The sequence below is a fragment of the Carya illinoinensis genome, chromosome 1 (assembly GCF_018687715.1).
Source record: "Carya illinoinensis cultivar Pawnee chromosome 1, C.illinoinensisPawnee_v1, whole genome shotgun sequence".
Lineage (NCBI taxonomy): Eukaryota > Viridiplantae > Streptophyta > Magnoliopsida > Fagales > Juglandaceae > Carya > Carya illinoinensis.
The window spans coordinates 55,559,446-55,570,478 of NC_056752.1; the positions used below are offsets into that span (position 1 = coordinate 55,559,446).

The window sequence follows — 11,033 nt, forward strand, 5'->3', positions numbered from 1 at the left end:
CAAACGTAATATGTTTGAAAGTGTTTTAAACATATAGTTATCAAACAGTAAATAATTTTTTAATAGTAGAATTTATTACTTAAATTATAAGCTATAAGTCTTAAAGTTATAAGTTATGTTTTCCACCGTAATTCCAAACATGCACTAAAATTATAAATTATATTTCCTACAACAATTTCAAACATGACTAAGGACCTGTTTCGGATTGCGTTAGGAGTATTAAAAAGTGCGTAAATAGTCTTAAAAGCTCTTTAATGTAAAAATTAGATTGTTTAGGTGATACATATTATAGAACCTTTTAGTAGATGTTTGAGATTGCTGTGAAAAATATAACTTATAGCTTTAAGACCTATAACTTATAGTTTAAGTAACAAGTTATATTTATTTCAAAAAAAAAAAAAAAGTAACAAGTTATATTATTAAAAAGTTATTTACTGTTTGGTAATTATATGTTTAAAACATTTTCAAACATGTTACATTTATTTGAAAATAAATTAAAAAAGTGATTTATGTGATAGAAATGACGATTATTTAATTTTTTTAAATATTATGACCATATCATTTAAAGTTTACAAATTGTGATTATCTGAATGTTGTTTAGGTATTTTTATATATTGACAGTCTTTTTAAAAAAAAAAAAAAAGCTGTACTACCCTACCGCCTAAGAGCCTGTTTGGGATTGAGTTTGAAAGTTTAAAAAGTACTTTTAATTGTTTAAAAGCTATTTTAAAGAAGAAATGATATGTTTGATAAATTTATAAAAAGTGCTTTAATCACTTAAAAAATCTGAAAATCTACTTTTTAAAAAAGCACAAAATTAAAGTTTTTATCAAAAAGTTTATGCAGATAACTATATATTTTAAAAAAATTAATATAACTAACTTTAAAAGTACTTTAGAGACATGATTATTAAATAATAAATAACTTTTTAATAATAGAGTTTATTATTTAAGTTAAAAGTTATAAGCCTGAAGTTATAAGGTATATTTCTCACCGCAATCCCAAACATGCACTAAGTAGCACCGCTAATTGTTACCATTAGTTCATTTTAAACTTTTTTTTTTCATTTTATATTTATTTAATATATTTGAATATTTATTTAAAAATAAAAAATACATACCAATACATTTAAAATAACTTCCTTAATCATTAAGAAAAAAATTAAAAACAAAAATTAAATTGATGAATGGTACACTTCGAGCGCCAAAATAGTATTTCTTTAAAAAATAAAAAAATAAAAACATAAAAGTTACCAAGAAGAAAATCAAAAGAACCCGTTGATAAAAGGGCGCCCATGCATTTGCAATTTTGCATACCGAATCCGTCGGAAAGATTCTGGGTTATTCAGATAGCTAAAACATGGAAGCCGCCGCCAAAGTAAACCTGAAACTTCTGATAAACAAGAATCTGAGCAATAACTACATTCAGCCAGACCAACACAAAGCCTTTCTGCTGAAGCCTAAAGTAGCTGTTCCTGGCCCCAAAGTCCCTCTCCTCTTGCCGGGCGTCAAGGCATTTACTTATAGAGAGACTGGTCTTTACTGCTCCGGGTGCTTAGGATATACTCGCGCCACGGCATATGTGTATGAAGAGGCCGGAAGTTGTGAACCGTGTTTGGCTCACGGCAAGATTGAATATTTAAATGAGGAGGGTTACGTGAAAGGGACAGTTACATACATGGTGATGGATGATTTGGAGGTGAAGCCCATGTTCACCACCTCTTTTATCTCTCTTCTTAATGATTTAAATGCCAAGGAAGTTGGGTCTATTGAGGAGAAAGTGGTTGAGTTTGGCATGGATGAGGTATTATATATGGCAGACTGGCAGGCACCACTCATCTATGATCTATCCATCCCAGCTTAATTGCTTAATTTTTTGTCTTTTCTAATAATATTATTATTATTTTTATTTATAATCTAATTTATTATTTATTTCCTTTTCATGGTTTGTTTGTAGGGTGTGAAATTGCTCGCGGCTTCTTTGAAATCCAAGAGTGTTCTGACTGATGTTTTCATGTCGAGGCCATCTGAAATAATTGAAAATAATGAGCTTGAGACACGAATGGGTCGGGTCCGTTTAGTTTCGCCAGTCGCCGGCACAGCCATCATACCGCGTCTAAGACGACCAAAAGAAACTTGATCGGGCCAGTCGGGCCGGGGCGGCTTACCTGAGGGGCTTCAAAGGGAAAGATGAAGGCAGTGTTCCATCTTTATATATGCTGATCTCTGAATTCTAGCTGCAATAAACTGTCTGTGAATCAGTGTGATTGTTCATCCAAAAATATTGTCTCTTTTCTTTCTAGATATATTCCACGTCACTGCATGAGGATCAGTTCTGGTTTGGCAAAAAGAGATTATTTTTTTTCAAAAAATAATATTTATAGTTATAATTATATAAGCTCCGTATAGTTTTTTTTTAAAATAAATTAGTATAAGATTTACATAAAAAAAAATTTAATTGTGAATTCTATTATTTTTTAAAACGATTACGCGATGTTTACACATTTTACGACTATATGTAATATTACTCTTTTTAAGAATTTGTTGCAAAATAGAATATAATTTCTTTGTTTTTATCGTTTACGACAATACAATCAAACTTCTGTAATATTTATTAACCACTTTGACTCATATTTAAATTAAAATTAAAAAAAAAATTAAATTTTTTATTATATTTTATATAAAAATTTAAAAAATGTATAATAATTAAATAAGATAAGATAAAATAAAATGGGTTGAAAAGATTTTCTAATCCAAACAAGGCTTGAGTGATGCCAAAAAAATATAATACCTCATATTTACTTTACAAAAAAACATATTTATTATCTTACGTACTGACTTATCAGTTTCTAAATTTGTTTTGTAAAATCTATTTATAAACAAGATTTTTCTTAAATAGATAACATCCCATGTGAAGTGAAAGGCCCAAGTTTTTCTCTCTTTATTTATGCAAGAATAATTATAAGATTTTTTAAATGAGTATTCGTGTTTATTTTTGCGTCTCATTAATTATAACATATAATGTATTGAAATTCAGTATTTGCATCAGAATTCTAATCATATGATAATTTCTGAAATACCATATCATCTATATATATATTTTAAGAAATTTTCTTGTGGCAAATTATTTGCTTAACTTTCACAAATAAAAAATAATAATAATTAGAATGTAAATTTAATCAGCAAAGATCCACAACTTACACGGAATGTTTAAAAAAGGAGAGGCGCTTTGGAACAGCCGTGTTGCTGTTGGGCAAAAAACAGTCCACCAACGAGCTGGCTCCACGTAAGATAAACTGGTCCAAAAAGTGTAGAATGGAAAGTAGTTGATTAATCCTCTAATAACACAATTCACCATTTCGCACCCTTCCCCTTTGAATCTAGAGAAAAACCCGTTGCACCGAAAATCCTCATTCCCTTTCAAATTAGATTTTTCCTTTGAATGGTTTGATTTTTGAACAAAGATTATAGAACAAAGCTTTCTCCCTGTAGCCGCCACCAATGGTATGATTTTTTAACTTTATTTATCTATTTTTCTTGGCAAATATTTCCTCTTGTTACTTGTCGAGATTTTCCTTTATCTTATCAAAGATTAAAAAATGGGTTAGCTGTTTGGGTCTGTGTTTATGATTTCTAGCCCCACATTTTGGAAATCTCAGTTATCTTTGAAGTCGCATTCAGCAATTCCATTGAAGGTGCCACCGAGATCCCCATGGAATTGTAAACCCAGTAGAAATTTAATTACTCACCAAGAAGTAGACAACCAACATTGACCTCAAAGTTGAATGGTGAGCGATGCATTGGTAATTCATCGCACGTCTTGCAATTTTCGTAAATTCCTCTCCTTAATTCCATTTCTGAACATAGTGCTTGCTGCACATCTTTTCTCCTCACAAGGATGTATGATGCTTTTCTCAGCGCTTTTCTTATTTGAGTATTCTGCAACCTGCGCCTTAACCAACATTGAGATAGAATTTATAGCGATCAAATTGCAGCATCCTTGGGTAGCAAGTTTTTGGGTCACGGATGAGTGGGGGGAATTTGTGATCTAGTGTAGGCAAGTGTATAAACAACCTACCAACAAGCTGACTTGGCGAAATCGGATTAGAGGGTTGTTTATGGCTTGAAACCAGATCGGCTGGTCACCAGGTTTTCCCTTAAAAAAGAGTGAAAAAACATCAATCAAGTAACTTGCAACCCGATATCAATTTTCTTCCACTCTCATAAAAGATGTATGGAGATGTATTATCCCTAAGGAAAATGTTTTATTTATAAGGAAATTATATAAAAACAAATCTATAAATTGATGTAACTTAATGTAGTATGTCAGATTGTAAAATTATTTTAATTATAAAGCAAATATAACAGATTGTATGAAATCATATCGAGTTATAAATTTACTCTGTATAATCTTTTTATATCTGTATAATCTTTTTATATCTATAATAATTATGTTATGCTAAATCTTTATGAAATTATAATAATATAAAGACAATGAAGTCAAATTACTTTTGTGACGTGAAAGATTGAAAACTCAACTATTGTAATTAAAGGCAATGATAATTAATTTAGGTTCCATTTTATTTAACACCGACAATTAAATATTGGAAAGTAGCTCACTTTTCATCCCTTCTAGACCATTCCTTATTTTCTTTTTTAAACATAAAAATCTAAAAGTCAGTGGACAACATCATTTTATTATGGTGAACTTATATATTGACGTATTAAGGTATATAAGTGATATGAAAAGTATAGGTACTTGCCATTTTAATTAATAAATATTATTTAACGTTTTATAAAAATAATAACTTTTAAAATAGATACTGCATTACACACCAAACTTGTATATAATATAATTCATGTATTATATAGTATTTTAAAATGTTTTTCAACGAAAAATAAAATACTATTATTTTTTTCTCAATCTATGTAATCTCGTTTGGTTACACAGTTCATATATGATAAAATAAGATGTTTTGTTGAATATTAAATAAAATATTATTATAATATAATTTTTTAATATTAATTTTATTTAAAATTTAAAAAAATTTAATTATTTATTATATTTTATATAAAAATTTAAAAAAATTATAATGATGAGATAAGGTGAAATAGTTTGAATAAACAAACTAACCCGAAAATCATTTGTCTACCCATGAAGCCCAAGGGCCGAACGAGTAACTATCGTCGAAACTCAGCCCATTAAATTCTCGATCCAAAATGAAATCAGGTTATATCGGTAATTCAGTCCCGTATATATAGCAGCGTTCATCGTCTCCGTTTGGAAACCCTACTCCACGAGTCCACGGCCGCTGCAGCCATCCTTGTCTCTCCCAGGTCAGAACCTCTCTCTCTCTCGCCCCCCCCCCCCCCCCCCCCCCCAACCCACCACAAGTAAAAACCCATTTTCTGTATTCTTCATTCCGTTTCTATTTGCACAAAGAAGTATTCAATATCAATTTCTCCCAACAGTTGTTCTGTTCTGTTCAAAGCTTTTTCAACGAGCTTTGTTTTGTCATCTAGATTGGAAATTTATAATTTATAATTATTATTAATGTGGATTAACACTTTTTCATGTTTTACTTTGGTTTTGTTAGGTAAGTAAGTTCTTTGGCTCCAGCGTCCAATGGCTCCGGCTAAAGGTACATTTCTTCTTCCGAGTTTTTTTTTTTCTTTTCGTTTTAATTTTTCTTTTCATTCGAAGTGTCATGTATTCGTTGCTGGGCTTTCAATGCAGATAATATTTATGTTCTGGGTTTCTGTTTTGGCCGTGATTAGAAATTTACGTTTGTGTTATTGAGTTTTATGCCTCTTATGTGTTTGGATTAACTATGAATATGTTAAATACTCGATTTTATGGGCTAATAAAATACGCACCTTTATGAATGTGTGGCATAATTTTTTTCATTAGAGAATATCTATGCCCTCGTCGTTCGTCCTGGTTCTAAGCCAAAAGAAGAGCGCAATGCCTGCGAGTCATTAATTTAATAATTTTGCGGTAAAATTGTGATGGTGCAGTGACGCATCATAATTTTCCATTTTATTGATTGTTTTTTGGGGGGAGGGGGAGGCTTCTTGTTGCATTAAGCAATTCAGCTCGGATCCGCAGATCTGTTATGCATGCTAACTCCATTTATTTAATTTAGTTTGAGTGAATAAGCTGAAAATCTGATGTCAGTTTGATGTTCTAGTGGTTTTGATTGAATTTGTTGCGTTACCTCTGTATATTTGATCGGGTTAGCCTAATTGATGGCCTCCCTCCTTCCATGTTGCCCAACTTTTAAGGCAAAATCATGGTGCTTTTGCTCACCCTTCTTTCCTTGCTGCTCACAATGTACAAACATCAAGCTTATATTGATGTGGAATATATTTATGATGCTGTACTTGATGGTGTTAATCTTGATAGTGTGACAAATATGTTCTCTGGGCGGGTGTAGTTAGATTATTAATGCGGTAACTAAGGTTGGAGTCATAGGCAATCACGAAAGTTGTCTTTGCACCATTTTCTTAAGAAAATGTACATGATATTTCTGTTTTTACTTCTTCTACTGTAATTTGGTTTAATGCTTTATTTATTTGCAGCTGATGTTGCAAAAAAGGCTGATCCAAAGGCTCAAGCCTTGAAGGCTGCCAAGGCTGTGAAATCAGGCCCTGTTTTTAAGAAGAAAGCTAAGAAGATCAGGACATCAGTCACATTTCATCGACCAAAGACATTAAAGAAGGAGAGGAACCCCAAATATCCCCGTATCAGTGCTCCCCCAAGAAATAAGTTGGACCATTATCAGATTCTCAAGTATCCTTTGACTACGGAGTCTGCAATGAAGAAGATTGAGGACAATAACACCCTGGTTTTCATTGTTGACATTCGTGCCGACAAGAAGAAGATCAAAGATGCTGTGAAGAAGATGTATGACATTAAGGCCAAGAAAGTTAACACTTTGATCAGGTAAATGTCATTGATTTACCCAAGAGCCGCAAAAATGTTTAGGTGGCGTACTTCTAAACATCTGAGGCATCAGTATTCACTGGTTTGATTTTGGTGTGGGTAAAATTGGAAAAATTAGACACCTATTTCCTATTCATGCACTGAACCTTTAACTTATGTGATGCAGGCCCGATGGAACTAAGAAGGCTTATGTTAGGTTGACACCAGACTATGATGCCTTGGATGTGGCGAACAAGATCGGTATAATCTAAGCTACAATTTTGTATCCCCTTGTCCCAAGCAAAGTGATCCCATTCTTGTTATGACAGTTTTGTTAGTACAACGTGGCACGATGTTAGGACTTAATTTCAGTTGGTTATTTAAAGTTGTATCTGGAACAATGTTTTCTATACAGCTTGTGGTTCTATCTGCCTGATTATACTTCCGCGATGTTTTATCTTTTGCAATGCAATTATTTATTTATTTATTTAGTAGCTCCATTTCACCCCGGCATGGACGGTAAAATCGGTCCGAATGCAGTATTGGAGGTGATACATGAGATCACCTCATACGCTTCTACGTTCGAAGAATCAAGGGAGCTGCGGTGCCTCTTGACATGCCCACGGTGAATGAAACGATCACGCTGCTGATGTTTTGCCGAGTTTGAGGTTGCCTGCTAGGGCTTGCTTCATGATCAATTCAATTAATCTGAAAGTTTTGTTAAGGTTGCAGATGGTTTTGCTTGTATTCAGGTCACCCGATTGGAATGAAACGAAACAAAACATCACGGACCTTTCTTCCTTTCTTTCGGGGTGGCTAAAGTTAAAACACTTTCTACGAAACAAAACAATTGACCAGGTGTGTGTTCGTTTTGCAGAGGAATTGATATTTGAGACAAGAAAATACCAATCTTCCACGCAACCATCTCAACATCTAGTATGTCCGCACACGATACTGTTTGTAAAATAATTATGTTCTATATATGGCAAAAATGCTTTCCAGCACATAAATTATGTAACTCTCAATGTGATTTCATTAGGAACAACCAAATACACCTCGTCAACACTGTTCCTTTATGCGTTAAGTTGAACAATAGTCTTTACCCAAAAATTCCATGAAAGAGAGCCATAGAAGAGAAGAAAAAGAGGAAATAGTTACCGACTGGTATTGGCTCAAATGCAGTAACGCTTGCAGTTCAAAAGCGGGTGTCCCTAATCTTGAATAGGAAAATCGAATGGCCGCCTCAAACCTCGAAATTTTGGAAGGAATCAATAACCGTATGCAATCTGTATTTCATCTTACCTGTCATTAAGAAAGTGATTCTCAATGAAAAGCAGAATTTCGTACCAGAAGGACACCGAATACTATAGTGTACCTAAAGATGGTAATATTAACAAACTGTTCCAGAATGCATTATGTCATGCACCTCACATGTACAAATATAGGAACTGCACTATGCCATTGCCTGATACCTATGGAGATTGTGCTGAGAGCATGGCGGGTGTAGTTTGGAGCCTCAGCAATGAACTCAAATGTACAATATGCTTTCCCATCAACATCATGCTGTTTCATACAAAGGATAATCAATAAATAAATAATTTTAGAAGGAACATTTCTGTAAGTAGGGGCCCAGAAATGACAGAATATCACCTCCAACGACTAGCAGTAAAAGCTCCTGATTCATGCTAAAATGGTCTGCTCTTACATAAAATGAACAAAAGCTTCTTATCTCCTTCCCATAAAACAATTTACTCTGCATATTTGTTTAATTATATTCTATTCAACCAACAAAGTAACTGAAAGAAGTACCCTTTCTCTAAAAAAATAAAAAAATAAAAAAATAAATAGAAGACATGGCGTTGAATTTTGGGTAGATAAATGTGAACTGGATTTAAGGACAAAGAAAGTATGGTCATCCCTCAAAGATACCTCTTTGAATACTGTGGCAAACGGTAAAACCAGACTTAAAAGCAGTCAAGGTTTAAGAAGACACGAGACCAAGATAACCAACTTTTGTATAAGAAGGAATATTACCTCCATTGCAGTGTCTTAGTCACGAGCAAAAGCGTATAAAGGATAATTTAAGTTGTACCTTGATTAACCAAACTTATGGAGTCAAACGACTCAAACCTCTTCTGCCTCAATTATCTTTGTCTTTTGGGAAGGCGGGGGGCGCCAAGACCCTTTTTTTTCATCAAAGTTTCTACAACCTGTGATCATTGTATATATAGTGAGTAATAGAAACTATCAAAATGGGTAAAGAATTAAGAAACCAACAGAATACATAGGGTAAAGATGTTAATTGCATGGGATTATAAGGCTAACCCCTTGTGGGGGCCCAAAGACTCGAATGTCCTGTTTGCTTGTTGGGATCACATTCACGCTGAACACTTTCTAATGGCCCAATGAGATCTTTAAAAACCCTTTCTTGACCGTCAATCACTGCTTCCTGCAAATGCCCAAGACAGCAAAACATGGAGAAGCTACTTTTAACTGTCGGCATTTAGCAGTTTACTGATAGGTTAACTAAAAAACAGTGACATTAGCCTCGGAGATACTAGACAAAATCGAAGCTGCAGATAAAACAGGGCAAAGCACATGACCTGCCACCCAAATGGATAAACAAACTTGTATCCATCTTTCTTATCAGTGACTGACAGAAATCCCTTCTTAGTTTCTGCAGCAACTGAGCCATATCAAGGGTGCAGTATTCTTTGGATATCAGCCATCATCATTACTCAAGGAAATGAATGCACTGCACAAATATCAGGCTTTGCTTTCCTAGATGAGCACTACTGCATCAGTCGAAAGGTCAAGGATATGGAAAGCCCATCTCATTGAAAGCCGAGCTTTACAGGAAAACCCAAGGGGGGCCACTCCAGTCTCCCCCTATAGCTAGCACCTGGCGTCTCCCGGGTGTAACTGCCAGATTAAAAAGTACAAAAAAATAGAGAAGAAGGATATATGTCGTCGGGGTCTACCACACGTCCAATGTAGTGATTACACTGAGAGTAGAAAAATGTGGTGAACATTGAACAACATATAGATTAATGTTCCTTCCATATAATGCTGGTGGTGCAGCTTGTTGGGATGTCTTCCATGGGTAAATTTATTATGAGTGAACAGATCCAACTCGAAACAAGACAGGCAATTTCCGTCTGGCTAAGCACATCTCGAGGACCTTGGTATAATTGACCCACTGGCCTAGGTACGAGGTAATTATTATATCAAAGATACTTTTGAATTATATTTTTGATGCAGAGTTCCCAGCTAAACAACTCGAGAACATTAACAACTCCAGTTGGGATCAGCGGAAGTTTTGAGTCTCTTGGCATTAAACTAAACAAAAATAAAGTACATGATTATAAAGTGCCAAGACTGATTACATGCACTGAATGCCCACGTGCACATTCAAAAAGAAAGACAGCCTCTGCTGCATATTCAATTTAATTAGCAGACTAATAATAATAATAATGCAGATTTAAAAGCAAAGTTAACCTTGAGAAAGAGAGCCTGTTGAGGATTTTTCTGCTTACTCGGGTCTGACCAGGAATGAAAATTGAGATGCCGCCTCTTCGATGGCAAGGCAACTAACTATATTTGAGGATGGAGCGAGAGGAGATTTAACGAAAAATGATTTCTTGAAGTCTCAGACAGAAAAGTAGATTCTACCTTAAAAGAAAAATTATTTTGTATCGGTAAAATCTAGTTTTTTTTTTAATAAAATATTTATATATTTATAAATTGTACTTTATATTACCATTCAGAATTACCTGTGTGACGCGGTGTACGTACGAAGGAGTGAAAAAACAAAAACCTAAAAGAGGGTCTCCGGGCTTTGTGGTGGAGACTGAAAACCTTGTAATCCGTTTACCGTCTTCGGTCGACTTATCCACATTGTATGAAGCGTGCAAAGTGGGCTGCAGAAGTTGGGCCCACTTTTAGTATGCGTCCCGGCGTCTGTTAAATATCAGTACTTTTCTAGCTTGACACTCATGACTCATCCACGTAAATAATTTTCCTTTTTAATAGTTTATAGGTAATTCTTCGTATAATTTATGTAATTCACTAGAGAATTCCACGATCTTTAATTACTATTCAAGAGAGAA

General features: G+C 34.0%; 2 protein-coding genes and 1 long non-coding RNA gene across 9 annotated transcripts; 2 read left to right on the forward strand and 1 right to left on the reverse strand.

Annotated features, from left to right (window-relative positions):
- The first annotated feature begins 1,296 nt into the window (after positions 1-1,296).
- On the forward strand, positions 1,297-2,281 carry LOC122290264. Of its 2 annotated transcripts, none has more exons than XM_043097898.1 (2): positions 1,297-1,698; positions 1,957-2,281. In XM_043097898.1, the coding sequence occupies exons 1-2, from the start codon at positions 1,360-1,362 to the stop codon at positions 2,137-2,139; spliced, it is 522 nt and encodes a 173-aa protein (XP_042953832.1). In that variant the 5' UTR covers positions 1,297-1,359; the 3' UTR covers positions 2,140-2,281. The 2 variants fall into 2 exon arrangements, with proteins under 2 accessions (XP_042953832.1, XP_042953823.1); XM_043097889.1 differs by having other exon boundaries at positions 1,298-1,803.
- Positions 2,282-5,222: 2,941 nt separating this feature from the next.
- On the forward strand, positions 5,223-7,369 carry LOC122290278 (60S ribosomal protein L23a-2). The gene is made up of 4 exons (XM_043097909.1): positions 5,223-5,336; positions 5,597-5,641; positions 6,582-6,945; positions 7,112-7,369. Exons 2-4 carry the CDS (start codon positions 5,626-5,628, stop codon positions 7,194-7,196), a joined length of 465 nt encoding a protein of 154 aa, XP_042953843.1. The 5' UTR covers positions 5,223-5,336; positions 5,597-5,625; the 3' UTR covers positions 7,197-7,369.
- Positions 7,370-7,914: 545 nt separating this feature from the next.
- On the reverse strand, positions 7,915-10,792 carry LOC122290285. Of its 6 annotated transcripts, none has more exons than XR_006236351.1 (5): positions 10,423-10,792; positions 9,250-9,846; positions 8,575-9,134; positions 8,397-8,487; positions 7,915-8,226 (listed from the first exon to the last, which is right to left on the reverse strand). It is a non-coding gene; the product is annotated as an uncharacterized LOC122290285 (long non-coding RNA). The 6 variants fall into 6 exon arrangements; XR_006236353.1 differs by having other exon boundaries at positions 9,250-9,373; positions 10,423-10,790; XR_006236346.1 differs by having other exon boundaries at positions 9,250-9,373; positions 9,528-10,790.
- Between the last annotated feature and the right edge of the window lie 241 nt (positions 10,793-11,033).